A 26,428-nucleotide genomic window follows, 5' to 3' on the forward strand; every position below is an offset into this window, starting at 1 on the left:
AGATGGAGGTGGATCTGAAAGCAATGAGCCAGGAAAAAGAACTTCTACAGAGGTATTCTAAATGAATTGTAAGATGGGATATGACTAAACTGAAAAAGAAGATACCTCAGAACATGATTTGATAGAATTGTGAAGTAACAGAGGCAATATGGCTTGAATGATTTTTAGCAAAGATACTGTCAAGAGACAAGTCTTTGAGAAAATATGCAGAAATTTAGCAGTAAAATTCAGATAACACTCTGACCTTGAATAAAGGACCAAGTCAAAATAGGACGGCATAGCAAAAGAGGTATAATACAGGTGGAATCTATGGTAACTGGAGAAAAAGAAACCCTGAAGAGAACTAAAAGCTCTATCTTGGCCCAGTTACATATAAACTACCTGATTTGCATCTATAAATATGTGTCAAAAATTCATGCTGAACTTTTAGGTTTTTAAGCAGTAGATGGGTCAAGACCAGAGAGAACTATCTATAGGGAGTCATCTAAAGGGAGTTCCTCTACAGCGCTGACAAGCTTCAACACCTAATCCAGAACAGAATGATGACTTCCAGTTAAATGGTACATGGCTCAGAAAGACATTTGTGGCACGAATTTGTTTAGCTTTAGCTTTTGGATCCTGGACCCTCTGAAAGCACTATGCGTTATTGTGTTATTCATTAAGAAAAGATACGGAAACATTTGGGTAAGAATACTCAGTGGGAGAACATCCCTAGAAACATCCTCGCTAGAAGAATATTCTTAATGGCTGACTATTTACATACCACTATCCAGCTTTTAAACAATTTGAAATGTACTACGATATCTGGGGAACAAGTTATAGTACTGGAAGCAGTTTTTCATACCAGTGTATGAAGTAAAGGTTGAGCTGATCTAAATGCGCATGAATCTAGACAAGGAGGGTTAAAGCAAGGCAATCACCATGCCAGCCATTTCGGCACGTGCGCACAGACGACCACGTTAGCAGTACCTGCGAAAACTTGCTGGGATTAGAGGCTCCTTCCCGTCACCTCTGTTGGGTTGAGGACCCTACGTACCACTGATTTAGCATCACAAGGGAAACCTCTACCTCTCTATATCCCTCTCACCCAAGACTGAATGCAAGGAAACACTTAAAAATATTGGCTGAAGACATGTCTTTACTTTCGATTACTGCAATCTCAGTCCTATCTCACTGCTGGTTCTGGATAACAAAACCACTTAGTGCTGCTTGAGACAGCATTTACCTGCACAGAGTGGAGTGAGAACTGGGAGACGGCTGCATAGGTTTTTATCAAAGTGACCAGAAGAGCATATTTAGAAAGATGGAGGGAAAAGAAAGAAATGCAGCAGGCAGTGGTGGGTGAGATGCCTTTTATGGGAGACTGTGGATGTGACCAGAGGGCTCTGCCAACCTCATTAAAGTGACTTCTTTTGTTAAGTTTCAGACACACCGTAAGAGCAACAGTAAACGCCTCCGGCTGTAGCTTTTAAATAACGTGCTGGCATCAGACAACATGGTTACTTATCAGACAGTAAGTATTTTTACTTTTTTTTTTTTTTTTTTTTTTAAAAAACAGGTTGAACTAATAGATTCTATTTCAGCCTTGGCAGTTCCCTGTTGACAGGCAATGCATTTCAAGAAACATATAGGCAAGAAGAACAGAGAAGAACAAAAAATGAATGGATGCCTTGAAAATAGAGCTCATTAGGAAACAGTAAAAGAATTGGGGTTATTTAGTCCAGAGAAAAAAATGTTCAAGAGAGGACAAGATAATGACTTTTCAGTATAGAAAAGGCTAATACAAGGAAAAGGAAATAATAATTTTTTCCATGGATGTGGAGAATACAAAATAACACCAAAATGGAGCAAGGGAAAGTTAGTTATTAGGAAAAAGTTGGTGATAAGGATAATTAATAATGAAGCATGACTGTGATTACTGCAGAGTCATCACTACAGCTTTTAAAAACGCACTGTACAACACACGCAACTATGAAGACTGATGTGATTTGACCCTGCCAGGGAACAGACAAGTAACTGAGAACTACACAGCTTCCTTACCACTCTTCCAGTCATACTGCTGTACTGGGTTTGTGTGGCAGGGTTTTGGTAGTGGGGGGGCTACAGGGGTGGTTTCTGTAAGAAGCTGCTAGAAGCTTCCCCTGTGTCCGATGGAGCCAATGCCAGCCGGCTCCAAGTTGGACCCGCCGCTGGCCAAGTCCGAGCCCATCAGCGATGGTGGTAGCGCCTCTGGGAGAACAGATTTAAGAAGGGGAAAAAAAACGTGCTGTGTAACAACAGCAGCGAGAGGAAAGGAGTGAGAATATGTGAGAGAAACAGCCCTGCAGAACTCCAGGTCAGCGAAGAAGGAGGGGAGGAGGTGCTCCAGGCTGTCTTTACCTCGACTCCTAAACCTTTCATTACATATATTTTTTTTTCCTCTTACCTATCCAGCTGAGGATGGGGAATGATACAGCAGCTTTAGTGGGCACCCGGCGTCCAGCCAGGGTCAACCCACCACAACTGCCAATTAGTCAAATAGCTTGTGCACATTCCATACACGCAAGAGGAAAGTGTTTTGCCTCTCTTGGGGCCTTGTACCTACTCTGTAGACCCACGCAGCCCCTTTGTAACTGGTGCATAAATCATGGAGACCACTCACCCCCAAGTTTCCTTGCTAGCACAAGCTCCAAAGTATAGACACCTGTAACAGAGAGGGAATCACAAAACCCACAAAGACAACAGCTCTCAAAGAAGTGCTGTTCCTGCAGGATAACTCAAATATTTTTTCAAGTGTGCACTCACACTTGCATTAATTACAGAATTTAGCATGTAGTGGCCTTAAGATGTGGAGGTAACTGATCGGAGTCTTCTTAAAGTAAAGACCCCGTAACAGTGCTAGAAACACATCCTGTTTTGAAGACACAGAAATACCGTTCTAGGAAAACATATGTATTAATCCCAGAGTGGCCGTTCTGTCCATTCTCAAAATATGGAGATTTTTTCAGAAAAGTTTTAGAAGCCACCATAGACTTGGAGAAGAATTTCCATTTTACACGGCAAAACCTAATACACTAAATCCATCCGTCTACACGGCCTTTGGTAGGCTAATGCTTCTTTCTGCAAATGCTGTAAAGCGATGGAAGGATTTTTTCCCCCCTATCAAATACAAATCAAGCTGTTTACAGCTAGAAGGGGAGAGAGTGAAAATTAGCAGAAAAAGCAAAACCTAAACCCCAAATCAGATAAGTGGATCCCTCATTAAGATGAAAACATCAATTGTTATCTACAAACTGGTGTGTACAGCAGACCAGCTGTGAGGGCCTGAATCACTGTCATCCATTAAATTGATGCTTAACATATCGAACCTGCCAGCTACCCCACAATATGAAACTTGCTCCTGAGCCTATTAATCCAAGTAAGGCCAAAACATTCAGCAGAAAAGGCCTTAAAGATCAAGATGATTCTTCAAAAGCCTTATTGATTTATCCAGTGACTGCTGAGATGCATGGCTGCAACTCTTAGAAGACTATATTATGCTAATACTGCTGTTAGGTGTTCCCTTCCAGCACTATGAATGGCAAACAGCCTCAAATGGCCTCTGTTCCCATTTCTGAGGGGGATTATAGATGTTTTATACAAATAAAGAATCTCTTTCATTTATGTGCATAGATCAGCCTTTGAGTCATTCTTCTTAAACAGTAATAAATGCTAGACTTCTGCTTAATCTCACAGTTATTAACTAGTGAGTATCCATGGTCATGCAATGTGGCTGGTTCTGTAGGTTTGACAACTTTTGATCCTCGAAAAAACATCAGACAAAACAGATAGACTGCAGAAGTTCACAAAATTGTAGTACTCGCACAATCAGCACTGTTACTACCAAATCCTGCACACATTTCCTTCGAACACTAAGCACGAAGATGATGAGGCAGACCCATCTAATTACTGAACACAGATAAAAAACCAGAGCATCTGACAGCAATACTAGACTCAGACCCTTGAAGAAAATATTTGGTATTTCTTGGCCCAATCTAGAACAGTTATCTTTCTACCTTCAGAGTTCAACCCGCAGTAGTGAACTTTTCGCTGCCCTTTTGTGGCTAACCACCCATTTCAAGCTCAGCTTGTCAGATAGGACTTTCTGCATGAGTAGAGATAGAGGCTCGTGGTGTGATTTACCGCTGAAAATCAAGCAGCATTGTCACACACACAAAAAAGGTAACTAGCTTAATAAGCATTTCTGGTTTGTTGCCTATTTATATATAAGCCTTACTGCATAGGAAGAAGATGTCTGCACGTCAGGTGAATAGCTCTAAGTTCCAACACACTTTCCCCCTCCAAGATTGGGAACTCCTGGGTTTTACAGTATTCCTAGGGCATCTCCCCACTGCAAGTGGAGGCCATCCTGCTACCAAGAAATGAAGAAATGACTCCCTCTTTACAAATTTGCTTCTAATAAAATCCACAGATTTAATTACAAAGGCATCTTGTGAGATGAGGGAGATGCAATAAGATTCTGGTTAACTTTTCAGCTATCACAGTATGAATTGAAAGTGGGAGAGCACTTCAGCTGTATTTCATAGTTGTTTGTGAGTGATGATTGAAGAGGTATGCCACATCTAGAATTGGTCCTGGAGAACATAAATCCATGTTCATGTGAGATTTAGCAAGGCAGCTACAAACTACACCACCTATAGAGGTGAAACGATGTAGAATTACATAAACAGAACTGCACCTCTTCAGCATTGTAGGTCTCTGGAGTCATAGCAGATGTTCAAGGAAGGAATATTTGCAGATACTATAAAGACAATGCCATAGCTAAGGTACTTTTGCTGTCTTTGGTGAGCTGTAATGATTACCAAAGCACTCAATGAGCAACACTTAGCATTTCTAGAAGACCAAAAGTCTTTAAACAAGAGAAGACTTATCCTGCAAAGGGACACTCTGTGAATTTATATTACTTTCTCTATGACAGAAAAAAAAAATTAATATGGAAATGAAAAATCTAAGCCCATCTCAGCAGTCTAAGATCAGAGTTTAAAAAAAAAAAAAAAAGGAATCAACTTGAATCTGGACTACGGTGTCAACTTAAAATGGCTATGGTGTCTGCTTTCTTTACTTCCTCCCTCCAGATATTTGTACACATTGATGAGATCCCCCCCGAGCCTTCTCTTCTCCAGGCTGAACAGTCCCAGCTCTTTCAGGCTTCCCTCAGATGAGAGATGCTCCAGTCCCTTAACCATCTTTGTGACCCTTTGCCGGACTCTCTCCAGTATGTCCATGTCTCTAGTCCTAGGGAGCCCAGAACTGGACGCAGCACTCCATGTGTGGCCACACGAGTGCTGAATAAATGAGACAGATCACCTCCTTTACCTGCAGGCAACACTCCTCCTAATGCAGCCCAGGATACCATTCACTTTCTTTGCAGCAAGGGCACGTTGCCGGCTCATGATCAACTTGGTGCCCACCACTTTTCTGCAAAGTTGCTTTCCAGATGGTTGGCCTCCAGCATACGTTGGTGCATGAGGTTATTCCTCCCCAGGTGCAGGACTTTGCATGACATTCCTGTCAGCCCATTTCTCCAGCCTGCTGAGGTCCCTCTGGGTGGCAGCACCAATGCTCTGGCATATCAACTACTCCTCCCAGTTTGGTGTCATCAGCAAACTTGCTGAGGGTGCACTCTGCCTCATCATCCAGACCATTCATGAAGATGTTGAACAGGATCGGACCCAGTATTGACCCCTGCGGTACACCACTAGGTACTGGCCTCCAACGACGTTTTGCACGGCTGATCATCACTCTCTGGGCTCAGCCGTTCGGCCAGTTTTCAATCTACCTCACTATCTGCTCATCCAGCCCATACTTCACCAGCTTCTTTGTGAGCATTTTATGGGAGACAGTGCTGAAAGCCTTACCGAAGTCTAGGTAGACAATATCCACTCCCCTCTCTTCATCTCCCAAGCCAGTCATTTCATCATAGGTTATCACAGCGGGTTGAGCATGACTTGCCCTTTGTGAATCCATGCTGGCAACTCCCAGTCACCTTGTTGTTCATGGGCCAGGGATTAGTTTTCCAAGATTAGTTGCTCCATCACCTGCCCAGGGATTGAGGTAAGGCTGACCGGCCTGTAGTTCCCTGGGTCCTCCTTCTTGCCCTTTTTGAAGGCAGGAGTGACCCAAGGGTGACGCCATTCATCTTGTGTGTTAACTTTGGCGCCCAACGGTATATATTTTAACCTTAGCCTTTTAAGCTATTACACTTCCATAAGGCATGCAGCTGTTAACACACAGAAGATTTACACAGGCACAGAGAAAGAAACTGGGCTTAATTCCTTAACTCTAACAGTCTCCAAAATTTTAAAACACTGCAAAATTCACCCTGACAGAAGTCCAGGGTCAGTTACTTCTGTTCACGCGACTGTTGCTGCAGAGTCCTCCTGTGCTGAGAACTCTGGTCTCTCAAGAACCACAGGATAAAGCAGATAGTACATCATCCATAAATATTACATAACTTGCTGATTTACTTGTTTCATGAGCCAATAAATGCTTCATGAAATGTTCCTAAAAAAAAAAGAAACCATACCAAAACAAAAAAAAAACATTATCAGTTCAGCAAACTCAGAAAGTCAACATTTATGTCTGCCGCCTCCTGCACCAACTCTGATTCAGGCGTCTCTTCCCTTTAAAGGTCTCTAAAGTCAAACCAGTTTTTCTGCACTAAAATAAGAATACCTTTGTAAAGAGATTTTCTGAAACTCCCTTAGTTTTCAAAACATGCAGACTAGGCTGACATGTTCTTTAGCCAGCAACACTGCACATAAGACTTCTAGAAATACTTTTGTAAAAGAAAATCACACTGTATACCTCCCTGAAATATATGCTTTTGTTGACAATTTGAAAGAATATTAGGAAGGCAAGAAAGGCTGTCCAGTTTCAGATGATGCATGAAATGAGGTGGTGTAACAGTTGCCTCTGATCTAAAAATCAAGGCTACACAAGCCTAGCTATCCTTAGTATCTCTGTCTCGAGATTCAGAGATTCAGCTTGTAAAAAATTCCTAATGCAGTGTATCAGAATTATCCTGACTTCAAGGAAAAAGCTGCAACTGCACTCTGCATTCTACTTCTGAAACAAAAAGCTCAATAAAGCCCGTAGGACTGTACAGGTCCATTCATACACCCAAGTTACCAGATCTCCTCTTTCCTAGAGGCTCTAGAGTATTCTGAGATGAAAATAAAGGTCATGGTTTTTTTGGAATACTGAATACAGGGACAGGTAAAGCACTAGCAAAAGAGATGGCAAGAAACTACCCCATCATACCAACTGATCTGGATGGACTAGACACCTGTATGGATTGTCCGGCTCACAGTTCACAACCGAGTTTCACCACATCTAGTGCACACAGGCGACTCGTGGGGGTTTACAAAAGCGACCCAGCCTTGGGTTGCCTCGCGGCCCTCTCTCTCTGCAGAGACGACTCACGGGGAGCTGTGTAGACAGCTCAGCCCTGGCTTGTCTGATAAACCCTAAACTAAACAGGGCAGTGGCTGCGCCATTCAAAGAACCAACACCCGAACTGAGCCTTGAAATTCCTTAACAAATAGTATACCCTGAGTCGCAGTCCAACCACTATTCAATTGCCCGAGGAAACAAGGTTAAAAAAAAAAAAAAAAAAAAAAAGCAAGCTGGAGGGTTTCAGCTTCAGTTTCAAGTGACAGCCTTGTGTATTCAAACAATCACAGACCAGCAAAGGAAAGGTAAGGGGAAACTCCACTCAGATATACATAATCCACTTAGGCATATATCATAATCCACTCAGACATAGTCATACACACCATTCCACAAGTCAGGGGATAAAACCCCTAAGATTCAGGTTGGAAATGGGGGAGTCACTTCTGCAACTATACAGTCGGCTTGTGAAGGAGACCCTTCCCCCCCTTGCTCAGGACGCCGGTCGAGGTAGCTTCCCTGGGATTGAGAGCCCTTACCTGGAGGGGTAAGTGAATATTGTTTATGCTTAAAGTTTGTAAACACGTGTGTGCTTGTGGTTGTCTGTGAATCACTTGTGGTTGTCATAGTGTACTACTCTTCCTTTTAAAATGGTAATAGTGCATTCCTCCATTGTATCTGTAAAACCTGCAATAGTGGCGTGTTAAGTCTGTAAGTGAAGTTCAAATAAATCATTTGCTTGAACCTTGCAGTTAAGTCTGTGAGTGAAGCTCAAGTCGTTTCCTTGAACCTTGCAGTTAAGTCTTTTTCCGCCACAACAACCCAGGAAAACTATCCTAGTGGTAGTTGCTAAGTGAGAGTTGTACTGAAAAGCATTAAAACGCCTATCTAATCATGTTGTTCAGCTACAGTCTACAAATGAGCAGAAAAATAGACACAGAAAAATACTTAAACTGCATCAGTTAAACGCAGATAAGAGATATTATCTAGTTGACTATAACTTTTCCTACTTACGTTTCACAAATTAGCAATTATATGTTCAAATGTTGCTTCTTAGATAGAAGGTAATAAATACTACGGTGGTTTTCTACTATCAGCAGGGAAAGATTTGCAGACAGAATTCTTAAGTGATACTATCTTTATCTTTTACTGAAGTTTTCTAAAGCTGCTTTCCTGGACAACAGACGAGAGGAATCTAGTTACTGTTCACTGAGGCATCTCTTAGGACCTAATGAAATATTCATTGGTTTCACACTATTGATATTTTTGAAAAATCCACATGAGAAAGTTTGTGCATATATCAACTTATTAGAAATATTTGAGATTTTTGCTCTAGAAGATCTAAACATAAAAATTTGGCATGCACTGGACAGCCAGCTAAACACATTTAAAATACCTGGCACTGGCTAATAATACCTCAATTAAACTGCATAATTTCCATTCACTTCAATAGCCGTATCAGCTTCTTTGGCATGGGTTTCATGCATATCTAAGTAGAAAAGTTACACGTTCTCCGTTTTTAAAGGGCCTTCAAATCTGAGGCGCTTTACACCAGTCAGTCAACATCACAGATCACTTAAAATTCAGAATAAATGCGATGAAAATCTGGCATATAAATGCCTCCTCGTTCTGATCATTCCCGGAAGATATAATGCACTGTTTCTCATCCCGCCTAACTGAGCCAAAAACGATGGCAGTCTCGAGTTCATTTTCTCTTCTATTATTATTATTAGAAAGTTGCTTTCAGCCTAGGCAATTTTTGTGCTTTATCCTTCCTGCTTTTCATATCTCTGACTTCTTCACTCTAAGTTGACCTGCACAAGCAGTATTAACCTGCCAGATTAGTTACCTTTGTAAATAAATCGTCTCAGGACTAGAAGCAACAATCTTGAATTTGCACAACATACCAATCACAATCGCTCATGCCTAAGCATGCTCTAAGGATGTAAGCGGGCTTTTAAAAGAATCTCTCTTCAGATGATTTCTTCTTGCTGTGGGAGCTACTGTAGCACAGGGAACCAGATGTGAGAGCACAGACAATGCCTGGCATCTGGCTTGAATGTTCTCCCACTAGTTGCCGGCAGCAAGAAAGACTGATTTAAAGAGTGTGGGAAAAGGGAATGGAGAAAGAGAAGGGAGAAAAATGAATCTGAACGGCCATCGGGAAACCAAACAAAAGGGCCGTCGAGGGACAGAAGATCAGTGTGGAGCTTTGCCAGCCGGGAAGCACAAGTGGTAAAAGATCGGGCTTCCAGTCCCCCTCCTCATCCAAGGTGAAATGCCAGGGAGAAGTTGTTAAAAGAAGAGAGCAGGAATAGGAGCTGAAGGGAAGAAAGGAAAGGCATCAGGAGGAAGGACAGGGAATGAACGGAGGGTGAAAGCAGACAAGACATAACAAGGAACCATGGAGGGAGTGCCAAGAGTATAGTTGTGAGGACAGGAGTATGAGAAACACCCTGGGGAATCTGACAGGCGAAGAATGCCTTCTCATCTCCAGAACATATTCTTAGGACCTAGAATTGACCCTAACATATCAGCCTCTCAACATGCCTTTGTAGCCAAACACATCCAGGCAAAGCAAATGGTAAAAATGAATCTTGGGTAGCTTGCGTTTTTTTATTAATTAGTCATCTTTGGTATTTTGGTACTACCAGTTGTTCTACTAAATTGAGTAACAGACTGCACTATGTTCCTGAAGGTCCCAACCCAACTGATGATCCAGTCTCTCTGTTGTTTTTAAGAAGGAAAATCTGTATCAGGAACCCTAAGAAATGGTTCTGAAGACAAGTAATTAAGCTGTTTGTGCTATACTTACAAGTCTTATAAGAATCCTTTACATGCAATAAACATTATCTACCTTCTCCGATTATTAATCTCTCTTGACACTGGCTTTTTTTTTGGTAACACCTACTCCTAATGTTTTCTCCACTCATGTCAAGTATCTCCTTAATTACCCATATATTTTTCTCTGCCATGTCATCTTTTTCGTCCTTAGGCTCTGTGCTTACATTGTATCAATTTCTACTTTCTCAGTTATTTCTCTGTCTCCTGTTTCTCTTGAATGTGCTGCCAAGCTTTCCATTTTAAATTGATCTTGATTTCCACTTTAGACTTTGCCAGAAATGACTCAGTCCCCTTTAGACTGTATTTTCCTTTATAAAAAAAGTTAAACAGAGATGAAATTACATATTGTTTCACACTACATGCACTCATTACACACACAGCCTCCCTCCTCCCATTGGTATGATGTAACAGATTGCAATGCAAAAATCACAGTCTAGAAAAAAATAATTTTAAAAATCACATAGCTTTTACATCTTCAAAAACATATCCTTTACACAATGTCAGATGCAAAAATACATTACATTGCACCTGATGAAAGTAAGTAAATAGTAAACCCACAAAAGTGGGTTTGCTTTTTTTTTTTGAACTGATGAACTGGCTTGTTTTCACAGATTTACAGACATACTTAGCTTATCTACAGTTAATATATCTATTAGGACCAAGTTCTGACAGAAAATTAGTTGGCAAACAAAAGCTATGAGCAATGAATTAGTAAGCACCGAATCTTCATAGTTGTATAAATTCTGCAAGGCACTTGAAAAACCAGACATTTAGTTTGAAAAATGGTGAGATAAACACCCTAAACTCCTGCAGCATAATTTATAGATCTCAAGGCCAGGAATTGGACAAAAATTTTCTTTTATGCCATGCAAACAAAAATCAAAAAGGCTCATCAGAGCAACAATTTGATCATCTGTATAAAATAAAGCATAACGACCAAGCTTTTTTTATACAAAGCATAGTGACTACATCAATAAGTAGTATTTAAATGAAACATTTCTTCCAGAGATATATCTGGACTGAGTCACATACCACGTACTGACTATTCGTGTGTCCAGGAGGCATAACTATCAGTCTTGAACCTTTTCATGATTTTTCTACCGCCTCAAAGGAACATGATTACCAAGAAGTTTGCAGCATGCCAACAGTGGCCCTTTATTAATGACTTAAACACAAAAAAATTCCTCCTTGCATTCAAAACTCCTATTTATAAATCCAAATGCTCATAGGTCTATTGCCACAGGATTTCATACCAAAAGTTCAAACTGAGCTGCTTGCCTTTTGTGAGTTCCACGTATTCTTCAAAGCCACACCTACTCACAACACATTCCCTTGTTCTGTTCCCATGTTGGTCTGGCCAACGTGGGTCGCTTGTTCTTCTTATAACTTGCAGCCTGCCTTTGGCAACGTTAAAACGGATTTAATTTATACAGACCAAGCTGAACGATCGATTAAATTTCTCTGGAGTTTTCTATTTATTTGCTATCTCAACATGAGCAAATCTACAGTCAGCTATAAATTCTTATGAGAATACTTTTATTGTCAAGTCACTACTACGCTGATGATCTCTTACTTTCCATTAAGTGAATTTCTGGGATGGGGAGGAGGAGTGAAATCAAACTAGCTGGCTCAGCTCACAGATACCTAGGTCACCTTAAAGGACCTTTTCTGAAAATGGACATAGTTGTGTTCTTTTGGGCTAGGCATTTATCTGCAATTTTGTATTTTGAATTAAAAAAAATGAATGTTAATAGGCTAGGCAGCTTCTTGGTCATTTCTTTTAAGACTTGTTTGCTGATCACCCAATTCATACATGGTAACACAATACTAAGGCAGACAGCATCCTCTTGATTCCTAACAGACTAGAAGAGTTAACCATCTTTATCATGTGATAGGTGCCCACATCATTAGAGGCAACATGATTTTTGTTAATATTTTTGCTAGTTGGTAGTGGTTTTGCTTAGCAGTCATTGTAGCATTCATGGCATTTATTTTTCTCTCGCAGTACCTGTTCTTGTCTAAACAGTTTTTAATATTCCAACTCCTTTTTAAGAGGAAAACATAATAGTTAGTACTGACCGAAAACAAGTCCCAAAAGGCACAACCAGCCAAAGATGCCTGGTTTTAAAGCAGTATCATGTCCAGAGTTGTATTTTTGTTTTGTTTTTAAAGCGAAAAATGATCCTGCTGGAAGAAGTCTGTTGACAAAAGAGAATGCCATACTCCCTCTCTGGATCAGGTCAAGCATGAAAACCCTCACTGCAGGTGCTAACTTAGGAGGAAAGAACACAGGAAAACTCAGTGGGTAAAAATTAATGTGTTACTGTCTCAACAGTAACACCAATAAATGAATGTCTGGAAAACTATCAGGTAAGATACCATGCTTGCTGCCACTGGTGCCCATCAGCATCAGTATGACTTAAACTACTGAAGAGGGAGCCAAAAACGAATAGACATGGTCATCAGGTAATACATGGCATGCGAGTAGTTACAAATGATCTATTCTTTCTTAGCTTTTATAGCCCTCTACAGGAACATGACCAAAAAGTGAGTTTTAAGAGTGGCTATCACTGCATAGTTATTGTATTTTCTATTGCTAAAACAGCTTGTCCTTTATTTCCACCAGTTTAAAGCACGTTATACCAACAGGCAAACTTATTTCCAATCAGAGTAGAGGAAACAAAATTGCAATGAAGTCAGTTTTCCCCTCCTTTTCTGCTGTTCGGGTGCCATGCAGTACAAAGGTGCAACAATAAATCGGGCTCAGCGTCATTTGCCAGTCAAGAAAATGTTTACTACAAGCCTAGTAACTGGAAACTGCACAAGGATTACAATCTGCACTGAGCAAGCAGTGGCAATGCCAATATGTGACAATGCTTTAAGACTCAAGAAAAAAGATTATTTTTTTTTCAGGCTGTGTCCTGTTAGAGACCAGTGAGCTGTCACGACCACTTATGAATAAGCACCTCATATCCTGGCAACACACTGAAATCTCATCCTTATTGGATACGACATACACAATGCTGTTATCTCTTCCAAGATTTTAAACCGTTGAAAACTTAATTTAGATAAGCCCCTTCATAGGTACAGTCAAGACTTCTGTGAAACCAGTTCACAAAATATATTGTCTTGCTTAAAGATCTATATTTTATCTATTTAGGTCAGTTGTTGGGATATCCATTGGCATACATAACAATTTTACTAAGGAGTCTTCCTGAACAGAAGAGATGCTGCCTGTCAGTTTCCTGGAAAGAACTAGTTTGATTATCAGTAATAGAATATCAGGTACTTAACAGCCCTTACTCTCTATTTCAAATGACAGATTTCAGGCTGGATTTATCCATGCGAATTACATTATTATCTTGCCCAGAAAGATATGTCATTTTGATGGTGTTTATAAAGATAAGAAAGACAATCACATAAAGGAGCTACTTTATAGCTAAGGCTGGCAAAGGTAAACACAGTAAATCATTAGTATTTTTTGTATCGCGAATACCATAAATAAGTTTGTTCAACAAAAATACAACAATAAGCTATCCTTTTTACTTTATTAATAAATCAGCAGCAGACAAGAACACTTTGTCATAATGGTGTAAGTGTCCTCCTGCCAATATCCCACAACAGCCATTGGAATAATACTCACTTTGTTTTCCTTACTTGATGCCATTTCTCAAACACAGCCATGTACGCCGCATAACAACTGACCCTCTCTCCAGCTACGGTCTTCTGTCATTCCATGCATTACTGCTAGCAGGAATATTTTATTTGCCACTACCAGTCACACCAGGAGTTTTAATGATTTGTGAAGCTCCACTTCATGAAAAGAAGCAAGCAGTGAACAAGTAGCTTGTGCGCTCTCTCCACAGGCGAATGCTGTTCTTACCAGATAAGATGCTTAGTTACTCTAAAGGCAAGATCGGGTTACTCCTGCACACCTTACAAATGTCTTTATGGACTGCTAACAAATGAGCTCTAGGCAAAGCATTCAAGCATCACTTACTAATCCTAATCCCCAGGCACTTGTTTTATAAACCAGAACATAGGCAAGAACTGGAAACAATGCCCGAATCCTGCTGCAAACAGCTGCAGCTGAACTTCTGTGGGGAGGAACTCAGAAGCCGTGGACTCAATGTTTGGTTTTATTAGAGACTTCCTGTAAGACACTAGTCAAGACAGTTAAATCTGAGTTTTCAGAGACCACCACGAGCTACCACATTCCTTTTTCTGCTTCCTCTTGCTTCAGAAAATACGCTGAATTTTCAGAAGCTTTAAGGACTCTTAATCTGTAAACGAGGGCCATAGGCTCTCAGCATGCTAATTGCTGAGAAAAGATAGAGTCATACTTCTGTTCACTGAAGCACCCCAAATCCAGTGAATACCTCCAGTACTTTTATCCTTACATCTATCCACTATGCAATTATTGGTGTCTAAAATTAGCACGATAACACGTACTCTTAAAAAGAATATCGCAAACCTTCATGAATGAACATTCACAGGACACATAGCCAGCACCATTTTACAGAAAAGATTAAGAATAGAAGGTTCCTCCCGGGTGCGTATAAAGATAGGTGTTAGACACACACACCCCTGTCAAGTCTCCTGCACAGAAGGTACGAGAGATGACCAGCTCTTCCCCCGTGATCTCCCCTCTGGCTGGGTTTGCATTTCATGCATTTGCAGGACAGAGCAACACTTCCCAAGCACCCTGTGACCTACCAACCATCTCGGATCTGGAACGGAGGAGTGGCTGTGGCCCTGTTATGCGGTCAGCAGACACGCTTCTTTGGGGAAAACCCACACTCAAAACCACCACCTTAGAAGATGCATTCTAGAGCCCATGGATACAATGAGAAAAACCCCACAGAGCAAGCATTTCAAAACAAGCAATGACTTCTTGAGGATCAGAAAATAGGCTTACCCACTGAAACAAGCACTAAAGAAAAAATAGTACTAAAACACATCAGTAAAGCCCTCATCTATACAGAAAGACAGAATTAAGTTATGCCAAACACTAACTGCAAAAAGTGGTGTCATGTTTAAAATCACTCAAATCAAAATTTCAGTTAAATACGTTCTCAACTGCCCTAAGTTATTCAGGCTGAAAGAATGAAGCTTCCCAAAGGCAAAGCTCAGAAAGACAGGGAAAGCCCACATGTTTAAAGGCTCCATCTTAATTTGGATAAAATCTAGGTACCTGAAAGAAAGTCTGCAGTGAAACAAAAGAAAACCATGTAATACCACATTCCTCTGACTCTCTTAGTCTGGGTTAACTACATCTCTTCAGCCTCAGGACAATGATCTGCATTTTGCATCCTGCCTTCTCCTACCTGGAGACACAGATGCTCCAGCAAGCGCCTTGGTACGCTTGCTCCAGGTACTTTCTCTCAACGTTAGAGGATTTTGTTTCCTGCTCTCAGTATACATGGGATCTCGCTCAACTCCTAACACACACAACATGAGAGAGCAGAAAATAAAGCATGCTGGGAACACATAGAGGAAATGTCAAAAGGCTTAAACAAGGCTGAAAGTTTATGAAGGTACTACAAACAGAAATAAGATTTATTAAAGTCTGGTATCAAAGGACTTCATCTTCCAATTCACACAGCCATGGGAAGGGGGAAGGAGTCACTATGAGAGAAGCTGCTATTCAAAGGAGTTTACCAACCCCCCCGGGTGACACCAAGCCCCAAAAGGTGATGATGGAGATGAGGGCTTGCCACCATGGTGAGCCACGCAGTGTCACAGACAAGGGTGGGACTGTAGCCATGGGGAAGGGGCGGACTTGACACACAGAAGGCAAGAGACTCCTTCCTCAGTTGGGGAGATGCAGGTAACTGTTAATGATCAGTGGGTGGAGCTCATTTCTGCTTCCCTAGGACTTGCTATGTAACAAGGAAGTATGCCTAGTCACTCTGGAAAGGCAAACTTTCTTGAAGCAAGGAATGAGTAACAAGAGGTCCCACAGCATGGAGAATACCTTGAAGATAGTGGCACTGCTTCTCTGACTCCTGCTGCTCTTATCTCTTCTGAAAATGCCAACTCAGCAAATTGGACTCATCAAAGTTACCCCAGAGATGGAAGGAGATTATTGGAGAAGCTTCCTGAAGAGCAGGGATAGCCAACCTTGTTGGTTCCAGCCCCATCAGAAATTCACCTCCTCAGCCTTGTGTTATCTTCCTTCCTTCCTTCTTTTTCGAGGATGATGGTGATAGCAGGGGCCTCATCACTAGAACTGCCTGAGAGAGAAAGGGCAACTGCAATGTCTTTGAGAGCTCCAGGGAATAAATGGTACCCAAGGATTATTAACCCTCAGGGGAGATGCCACAGTATCCAGAGACAGTGGACATGCCTATGACTGGGATCACTGTGAAAAGATCACTATTCCTGTAGATTTGTTCAAAAATTTGGACTTTACCTGTCTATTCTTCAAGAAGCTAGACAGACATTGGCATGTAATATGAGTATCACGTTCGTTCTAGCAGTGGGTATAGTCACTGCTGGAGGCTATTGGGCAGGAGCTATAGAGGAGAAGCGACAGCAATTCATCAAATGCAACTGTAAAAAACCAGGAGATTTTGAACACACAGCAATCAACTCTGGTATCTTCTGTATTTGAAAAAACATAGCAACATTGTTCCTTTATCTTGTTTATGCTTTATTGCTCCTATGATCATTTAGTGTGTTTAATTACAGGATCATTCTGCATACATGCACCACTTGGGCTCTACAGCTCTCTGTCTCCTTCTTTGAACAAACGCCCATTTGGAGAGCAGAAAGTTCGTTTACAGTGTCTTCACAAAGGCTTGGCAGTGAAGAAACTGCTCCTAGCAGGGCTCAGCATCTTCAATACTGTCTTTTGGATGGTCTTCAGAAATGAGGAACAATGGGCCTGGATCCTGCCAGATGCTAGGAATCTCCATCTGCCTTTACAAGCTCAAAGAAGTTCACATAGCCAATATGGAACTGCAGCTTGTTTCTGCTGGCATTATCGGTCTATGATGTCTTCCTTGTACTTATTGCTCCTCCACTAACCAGGTGTGGGGACAGCATAATGGAAATTGTAGCTCTTGGACTATTTGATTCAGCACACCATGAGAAAACCCCATTTCTACTGAAGATTCCAGTATGGTACCCTACATCAGGTTCTGACAAACCTTTTACTGTTCTACACCTTCAGGACATTGTAATTCCTGGTCTCCTGGTAGCCTGCTCTCCCAGATTTGACATTCAGGCACACTCATTACGGATCTATTTTGTAACTTCTACTGCAGCTTATAGCTGCGGTCTGCTAGCAAGCTTTGCTGTTTCAGCATTAACACAGATCAGCCAGCAATTTTCTACTTGGTGCCACTCATTCTTATTGCTTGCCTGGTTGTTGCTTTTTTGTGCCAGCAGTTGAAAGCATTTTGGACAGGCAGTGATTTTACAAAGCAGCCCTCCTGTCCTCCCTCAGAAATCAGTATCAACTACCCTGATGCCCAAAAAAGACCCAGATCCATAAATGTGACTGAAAGAAGTGGAAGAATATATAATCAATCATATACCCAACAAAGACCAATTAGATAATTTGTGTTAAAAAAAAAAATTTACTAATATCAACATAAATAGTGAAGAGAAAACCTCATGTTACCCAGAGAAAAAGCAAGCACTAAATGTGACTGATCTTGAACAAAATCTTAAATCAGAGAACTGGATAGATACCATGGGAGATGAAAGAATTCCAGAGCCACATCCTGAGAAACCAGCTATACAACATGGCTGATTTCCAGGTAACAGAGTAACCTTCCTGGAAAGAGACTTTAAAAGGCTGTATGAACAGACAGCTCCAATCTAATGATAAAAGTGTAACTGGCAATATCATCCTTTTTTTATGAAATGCAAGTGCTTTATCTTATTTGGATCTCTGTATATACATGATACTCTTTCATTAAGCATTTCTATCCCAATGCTATTACATAAAATAGAGTGATATAAAGATATTTCATTAGTGTTGGATAAGAAGTTAAAGATAACCATAAAGAACACAAAACATTCTTATACAGTAAGTCTAGGGAATTAACTTGGAATAAACATAAAAGAACCTACTGTTCTAGGGAAAATGCTACATAATGCCTTGATAGGCATCACTGAAAACTATAAAAAACACAGATTCATAACTAAAGAAAAAAAACTATATTTGTGCCAGGATGATGCATGAGAGAAAACAAATCTCTTAATGCAGCCACAAAAAAGAAGATTTCGTTGCTTTTTTGTTTGGGGTTTGGGGGTTTTTTTTGTTTGGTTTTTGTTTTTTAATTCATGTAAGGCTAATTTTCATCCTAAACTGCCATATTCAATGTTTACTCTAAAGTAGGCATATGGAACATTTCATTTCTACTTATTTCTGTTATATTATCAACTATATCACAGTCCCCCCCAAGCATAAAGAAGCCCATGTCTAGTTCCTACAGAAGTTAAAGGATTATTGCAGGGATTACTGAGAAACAGACTGGCTCAATTTAGATAAGAAGTCATTATATATTTTACCGCCAATATGTTAATCTGGCCTGTTAACTCCATTTGACAGATGGAAAAGAGGAAGCATAGTGGTGCCTGTGAACTCAGAAGGTGGAAAACTTGTAGTTCACACCCCTTAACTACAAGATGATGCTTCCTTTTTGAGCAAAATGCAAAATGTAAAAATTTTACCCATTCTGTCATAACCCAGAGTGGAAAAAGGGAGTGCCTAGTTCTCACAGTATGGCTCCCAGCCACCTTCTACTAAGCAACTCTCCTAAATCCTGTACCTCCAAAAATATTTTATTAGTAATTCTTGATCGAGTATAGGCACAACGAATTTTGCACGTCCTACTTAAAGGTTTAGGTACTTAGAGATCATGCCTATTAACATACAGCTTAATAAGCAATAATGATGAGTAAAGTAAACACTTTGTATTGGTTGCTCAGTGGAAACTGGAAGAAACCTCTGGCATACAGCAAAATACAAGAGATTCTGCCTGGACATACAGCACTTCCAGGAGATCTGATGCTTTTTTCTTCTGCTTTTTATCAAGTCTCTCTTTCTTTCTTTGGTTTGACAATATAATTTCAAAAAAATTCCAGTATACAGTACACCCCACTTGTACTGTGGAACCCCAGTACTGTATCCAGCTCTGGGGTCCCCAGAATAAGAAAGACATGGACCTGTTGGAGCAGGTCCAGAGGAGGCCACAAAAACAGAGGGCTGGAACACCTCTCCTATGAAGACAGGCTGAGAGACTTGGGGTTGTTCAGCCTGGAGAAAAGAAGGCTTTGGGGAAACCTTATAGTGGCCTTTCAATATATAAAGGGGGCTTACAAGAAAGATGGAGACTTTTTACCATGGCCTGTAGTGATAGGAAAAGGGGCAATGGTTTTAAACTGAAAGAGGGTAGGTTTAGACTGGATATAAGGAAAAAATTTTTTATGATGAGGGTGGTGAAACACTGGCACAGGTTGCCCAGAGAAGTTGTGGATGACCCATCCTTGGAAAGGTTCAAAGTCAGGTTGGATGGGGCTTTGAGCAACCTGATCTAGTTGAAGATGTCCCTGCCCATGGCAGGGGGGTTGGACTAGACGTTCTTTAAAGGTCCCTTCCAACCCAAACCATTCTACGATTCTATATTCCACTGCTTTAGCATATATTCATTATATATTTCAATAATGTACTTTGGAGAAAAGCCACAGGCTCAAAGCTTCAAAAAAGCCCCCAAGAACCTCAAAAGCAATGACAGATTGGGACCTCATTCCTACATAGGAGCTGAGACAAAGGCGGCACGCTCTTATCGCTGATAATACACACCTAGCCAGACACCAGATGGCCTGTCCACAATCAGCCAGGAAAAACTTAGTGTGCAGAGGATTTAAACAAGGGCCTCCCAGACTGCAGACCTACTGCCCCTGCCACCAGATAAACCTCAGTGTTGTTTCAACTTGAGAAGACTGAAACAGAATGCACAGGCAGATTTCCCACTGTGTCAAGTTTCACAGGCATATCTTGATTTTCTTCTCTTTGAAAGGCATTCTGACATGAAAAAATGGAGAAAGATGGTGATTTTCCCCAAATCAGAAGAACTACCTGCTAGACAGAGAAACAATTTTGTCTCTCTAGATCAACAGAAAGGTACAGTGAGGCAAGACAACCAAGAAATTCAGCCACAGGGACGTGAAAACACATCCTCCTCAAACTTCAGCTTTACGTGCTCATCACTCAACAAAGTCCAGCAGAAATTCCCACATGTAAAAGGCTGAGTTGTTAAAAAATTCACAGCTATCATGTTTCACAAAGAAAGGCCTGTGACTCAACACCGGCCAGGACAAGCCTACAGCATTTTAAGCCAAGTTGTCAGTTGCTAAAAAACAGCAGCTTTTCTTTGGTTGTAAGGGAGATATATTTCCTTATTCTCCCATCCACTGCAGTGGGTAAGAGGGAACTCTTACTGAAAGAAGGGACAGCAAGACCCACAAACTTAATGTGAAAGGTTTAAAATTTTAACATCAACTGTAACCAGCATCATTAAAACCATGATCACAGTTGATGCTCCTCTAAGTAATACCAGTAACACGACAGCTAAAATATAGCATAGAGACCACAGAGTCGTGCCACTAGACATGCTAAATAATTTTTAAAGACTAACATGTTTCTAATAAGAGCATTAAGCAGGATAATTTTATCTAAATTAATAGCCAGCTGTACTTGAAAACTATGATCAATATCTACCATTATGACTCACAATCAGACAAAATCCTATCAAGCACAATTATCCTCTCCATACAAAGGGCAAAAGCATATAGATAAACCATGCTAACTATCAAATTCTCCAAATGTGGCCACTTAAAAATGACTGAACTTCCACAGCTGATGCTGAGTCTTGGACACTTTCTTTTATGGTTGTTGCTATAGCATCTTTCACAGCACTAAGTGATAGGAGTCAAAATGAAATAAGAATGTCTTTTATAACTGTCACCAAACAGCAGTAACTCTTGCTGTGGACCCAAGCAGAATTTACATAAATTAAAAGGGGAAAACCAGAATTAATTCCAAGCAGCCTTTTCATTGCACTGGATCTATTTTTCAATACATCAAACAAAGACATGCAGAAGTATGGAAATTAGTATGAAAACCTTCTAAACCAGTATCTAGCAACAGTCCTACAGAAGTAGAGGCTTGGAGGAAGGGAGATGGGGATTGGAAGATCAAGAAGGTGAGGGAAGGGAATATGAGCAAGTAAACGATAGCTTGATGGACAAAGGAAGGATACCTACCAGTAGATAGAGACTCCCTTAGAGGCATAAGCCCATGTGCATATTCACAACCTGATCAGGCAAAACATCCAAACAGTTGGGATCAAGCTTGCCTATCTTAGCAGCGGCTAAGAAGTGTCTCCTCACATGTCTGAATGCAGTAAAAAAAGAAATTAAGCATGCCCCAATCCTGAGCTAAGGCATACCTTCCCTTCTTGGGAACAGAAGGGAGAAGACCACACTGGACATCACGTCTCAAACAAACCTATTTCCAACTCCAAGGGGTTCTCAGAGGCAGGTCTCTCTTCTGGGCTCAATTACTGAAAAGCCTCAAGTTCCCTGGCTTGTCTTATCCACACTGACAAATTGCAGAGAAGCCATCCAACTTGGCAAATGACGTATTGTCTCAGGTACCAGAAGCAGTCCTATCCGCCACATTCTTTTGAAAGAAATGCAGTCTGAGCACTTTTTTTAGGAGTTCTTCTTTTGGAAAATAAAGATAATGCATATGAACGCTTGAGAGGAATAATCTCCTACCACAAGTCATGAAGCATTTAAAGTCCATTGGAGAGACTGATGCCATAAAAATATTTTTAAAAACAAGAGAGTCAGCCCAGTGGCCAAAATTTAGGAAGGACAGAAGGTAAAAGCTTTCTAAGAAGGAAAGAAACAAAATGTGCTGATGAAAACTCTAAGCAAAGGAGCTTGTTCTGACTCTACCAAGCGGTTAAAAGCAACTGAAAAGGAATACTCAGCTTCACAAATGCAGGTAAAGCATGCGTTCTGGCAGTCTTTGGCTGCACCCATCTGCATATTGGGGCAAAAAAGTTCTTGTTAAGGGGCTTGTGCATGAGTGTGGCATTGGTCTATACAAACAGTCCAGCTACCGATGCGTGATCTTTACTCTGATGTTTTTCATGTTCATGGTAGATGACTCCAAGGAGCACGCTCCAGTTTAAGTTATCCAGAGACAGGATCAATGTTCCTAACTGAAGAGATGATGTGGGACTGCTCCACTCAATGCTTGAAGGCTTCAGTGATCCCACAGTACTTAATGTGATCTGAGCTCCAAGCAACAGAAATACAGATTTCTGGAAAGGAAGCATCCTTCAACATGCTGCTGAGGTCACTTGCACTACAGTAGGAACTTCCATGACTACTCCTAACATTCCAGCTTAGCTACTTCAGCTGCTGCTTGGCACAAGTTGAAAAGCACATGCAGCTCAGACTGCTCTCTGTGAAACTTCCTTGCTGCAGAAATAAAAACACAAGCATTTTTCCTTGCTTATGTCCGACAGCAAAAGAAAGCTTCTGTTCTGGGGGCCTTCAAAAGAAAACTGGTAGGTTAATAATGCTGACCTAGATGAAACTCAGAAGCTGCCTCACGTTAATATTTGGGTTGATCATTCAGCGATTTTTATGTCTTCTTTTGTTAGGACAAAAGTGTAAACTAACAGAGCTTGAATTTTACCACTACTCTAGCACAAATGATAGCTTCTACAAAGGCTGTCTTCCTGAAGAGGTGCCACAGCAACCAATTTAAAAGGCTGACTTGTAACACTGGGGAATATGATCACTCCCTCAGGGTAAAATCCTTACTGAGCTGTGGAGGAAACCAATGGAAAATCTAAGCATGACAGATTCTGGAGGCAGAGAAAGGCTCACTGCCACGAACGCAAGACCAGCTCTTCAGTTGCTACAAAGGAAAGAGAGGGGCAAAATTATGCGCTACTCTTTTCCTCTGGGTCTCCTATAACGGACACATGAATCACTATAGCCGAAAGGACTGCTTGCAGCTGATCCCTCTGCAGACAGGGGGCTTGGAGACTGGACAGTGGAGAAGGTGAAGCAGTAGTACGTGATGAAAAATAAACTAGCAATTTCTTTCAAGATATGCACTGGATTTTTGCTTTGCCACTAAGCTCTTCTTGTAAAGAGAAGACACACTTACAAGAGAAAATTCACAGATCCCAGGATTATGCCAAAGACCTCAAGAGCCAAAAAATATGGGGCTTTCTCCTGGTTATTTTTAGGGCTGCAGGCTTAAAATCCTCAAGAACTTGTTGATACGTATGTAGTGCTCCCCTAAAAAAAGGGGGAAGACACATAGGGACACCTGAAAGTGTATCAAACCTCAAGCCATGAAGTATGGCTGAAAGCCTACTGTTTTAGGTACGGGGCTACAGAAGGGCCATGAAAAATACAGGATAAAACCAAACAAATCAGACAGAGGCAATAGATCAAAAGACAGGTAGCTGATAAGACATGAGAAGAGCTATGACTTAATCTGTAGGTTGGGTCAGGCTCCAGCCTTGTTAAAGTATGTGAAGTAAGAGGTCACAGCAATGTTACTGCTAGACCAAAGAAGTCCATGGTTGCAAGTCTTTGGGTATATGCATCCTTTCAATCTAAGCATGTCTTTGCATAAGCGCTCAGAAGTGTAAGTCTCCGATCTTTTTTAAGAGAAGTTTCAAAAGTGGGACGAAATTGGCTTGACATTTCTCAGTTTGTCACTGAGAAAATGGTAAGAAGATTGTGTAGTGCTTTTCTGAAGCAAACCTACGGCCTTGCAGGACAAGTGACAATACTATTATTTCTACCTTCATGGAGTTACAGAATATCAAACCCAGTTATTTTTGGCACGAGAAGCTAGTCACTTGACATTTCAGGCTGATGTTTACTTGAGAGGGTATCTTTTGAAAACATCTTGATAAAAGAAGCATTTCAAAGCTCTAACAAAGAGTACTAAATTGGCTGAGACCTGTACAGAAACAAGCTTTAAAGATTCCATACTCTAAGAATATGGTTATTTTAGACAACTTACTGCTGTAAAATTACTTTGAAAACTACTGAGAAACCAAGATTCTAGAAAATTCTTCATATGCAACATTTGCGAGAATACATTAAATTTCACAGACACCTTCCAGTCTCCTTACCTCTTGTCCTGAAAGGTAGTATGCTGCTAGAAGACCACCAATGAAGCGAATATTGACCTCAAAAACAGACACTTCGGAATTCTAGAACAGAAAGAAAGTGTAAATAAGTAACCAACTCCCTAATCAAAGAAGAAAAAAAAAATCACCAGGGCAGAGGCAAGTACATACCCTAACCCAATCCCCGTGCAAGGGTTTGTACTGTTTCAGTGTCTAGATCCATACTGAAATTCCTGTGCGCATCTTCACGACACCAAGTGATAATTCTAGTTATAGCTTCAACTGATATTTAAAAATCAAGTTAGCTTTTCTCCTGCTCTCTAATTGCATTTTGTGGTGAGAATATGATTAAAGTTGTTTGGGGATGGTGGGAAAGAAGGCAAGGACTGTACATTTCCATAATTCAGCATCTTTTCTCTTACATTTAAGCATAACACCAAATCTTCTGGGTTTACAGGATAAACTAGGAAAATAATTACAGAATTCCTGTAATGTGCTTTCTTAACCTGAATTACCAATGTGCAATTGCAAATTCAGAGCTCCAGTTTAACATAGTCTCTGTCTAGGAATAGCCTTTATGTATTTAATGTTATGACAAAAAGTACTGCAAGACCACTGAGAAACTCAAGAGAATAAACCATTTTACTGCCTTCCTCCACATTAATATCCTTGGGCTAAATTCACCAGTATCTTTTGACTCATTTAACCCACTGAAAAATTAAGAGGAACTAGGTAGTTTTAACATCTTTCTGCCTCCCTCTGCGCCCCATTCACTCCTTTGCCTGCACACACCCCATCTGTCTCTCCCTCATAAACTTCTCTTCATTCAACCCATTAGCCACAGAAACATACTTTATTATTAAAAGATTTTGAGATACGGGAGACTTTTCTTTTTGTCCAGAAAAATCACTACAATGTACACTGTACAAGTTGTCCCACCAATTAGCACAGAGTTGAAATTATATTTATAGGTATGCCTTTCCTTTCACGCTATTTCTATGGCACCTGCGGTTGTATCATGCATTTTGCTTATATCCAAAACAAATGTATTTTGCACATATTATTTATTTCAGAAAGATTATGTGAAACCTTTAAAGATTTCCTCAAATAGCACTAATGATTAAAAGTCTAAAGTCTGAACTACTCCCAAATGTAGGTTTTTAGTAAAAGTTGTATTTTTATTCACATACAGGTGATAAAAGAAAAATATCAGCAATGTAGCATATGATTCCACTTAATACATATTAAAGTCATGAATCACACAAGCAATGGTACAGTGTAGAATGAAACCAATGATTTCTGTTTCCCAGTAATAGAATCCAAGAGGAACAAATTTATGTACTTATTTATTTATAAACTTCAAGACATATAAGGAAATTACTCAAGTCTGGTGTGTATATATAAGGCAACTTATTAATCTTCAGAAATGTTTTTTGATACATAGGAAGCTGTAATTGAACCCCAGTGGGTCATGTAGATTTCTTCCACCCAAATCCTAGTTTAATTCTGCAAATTTATATTGAGATTGCCTCAGATCAGACAAAAGTTATGGAAGTAATTTAGTTCACCCTCATAATGGTACCATTATGTCTACACTGTCTCCGACATATTTAGGGTCTTCAGTTTTAGACTGATTCATTATCTGGCACTAACCGAAAAAAGCAGAGTAGAATTTCTTTAATGTTTGCCAGACAGTCAATGGATAAAACAAAAGGAAAAAAACCAAATAATGTCTGAAATGTAGGATATAATATAAAAACAACAGTCAGCATCTGCTCAATTCTGACTATATACCTATATTTCATTTTGTGCATTACTGAATGAAAAATTATTTTTGGAACTGTAGGGCAAGTCCAAGGATTGAAATACAAGTTCCGTCACAGAGGCTGTGGCAGTGCTAAAATTAGTAATAAGAACACTAATCAATAAGTATAAAACAGAGCCATTTCTTCCATTTA

General features: G+C 40.4%; 1 protein-coding gene across 2 annotated transcripts in view; it reads right to left on the reverse strand.

The window, feature by feature from the left end:
• The window catches only part of MAN1A2 (mannosidase alpha class 1A member 2), a 147,713-nt gene that overhangs the window by 53,462 nt on the left and 67,823 nt on the right, over window positions 1–26,428 (reverse strand). For both annotated transcript variants that reach the window (XM_052794200.1, XM_052794201.1), the window contains exon 5: window positions 24,474–24,554. In XM_052794200.1, the coding sequence (XP_052650160.1) occupies window positions 24,474–24,554 (81 nt within the window). The remainder of the gene's footprint in view (window positions 1–24,473; window positions 24,555–26,428) is intronic.

Source organism: Harpia harpyja, chromosome 8, assembly GCF_026419915.1.
Source record: "Harpia harpyja isolate bHarHar1 chromosome 8, bHarHar1 primary haplotype, whole genome shotgun sequence".
NCBI lineage: Eukaryota > Metazoa > Chordata > Aves > Accipitriformes > Accipitridae > Harpia > Harpia harpyja.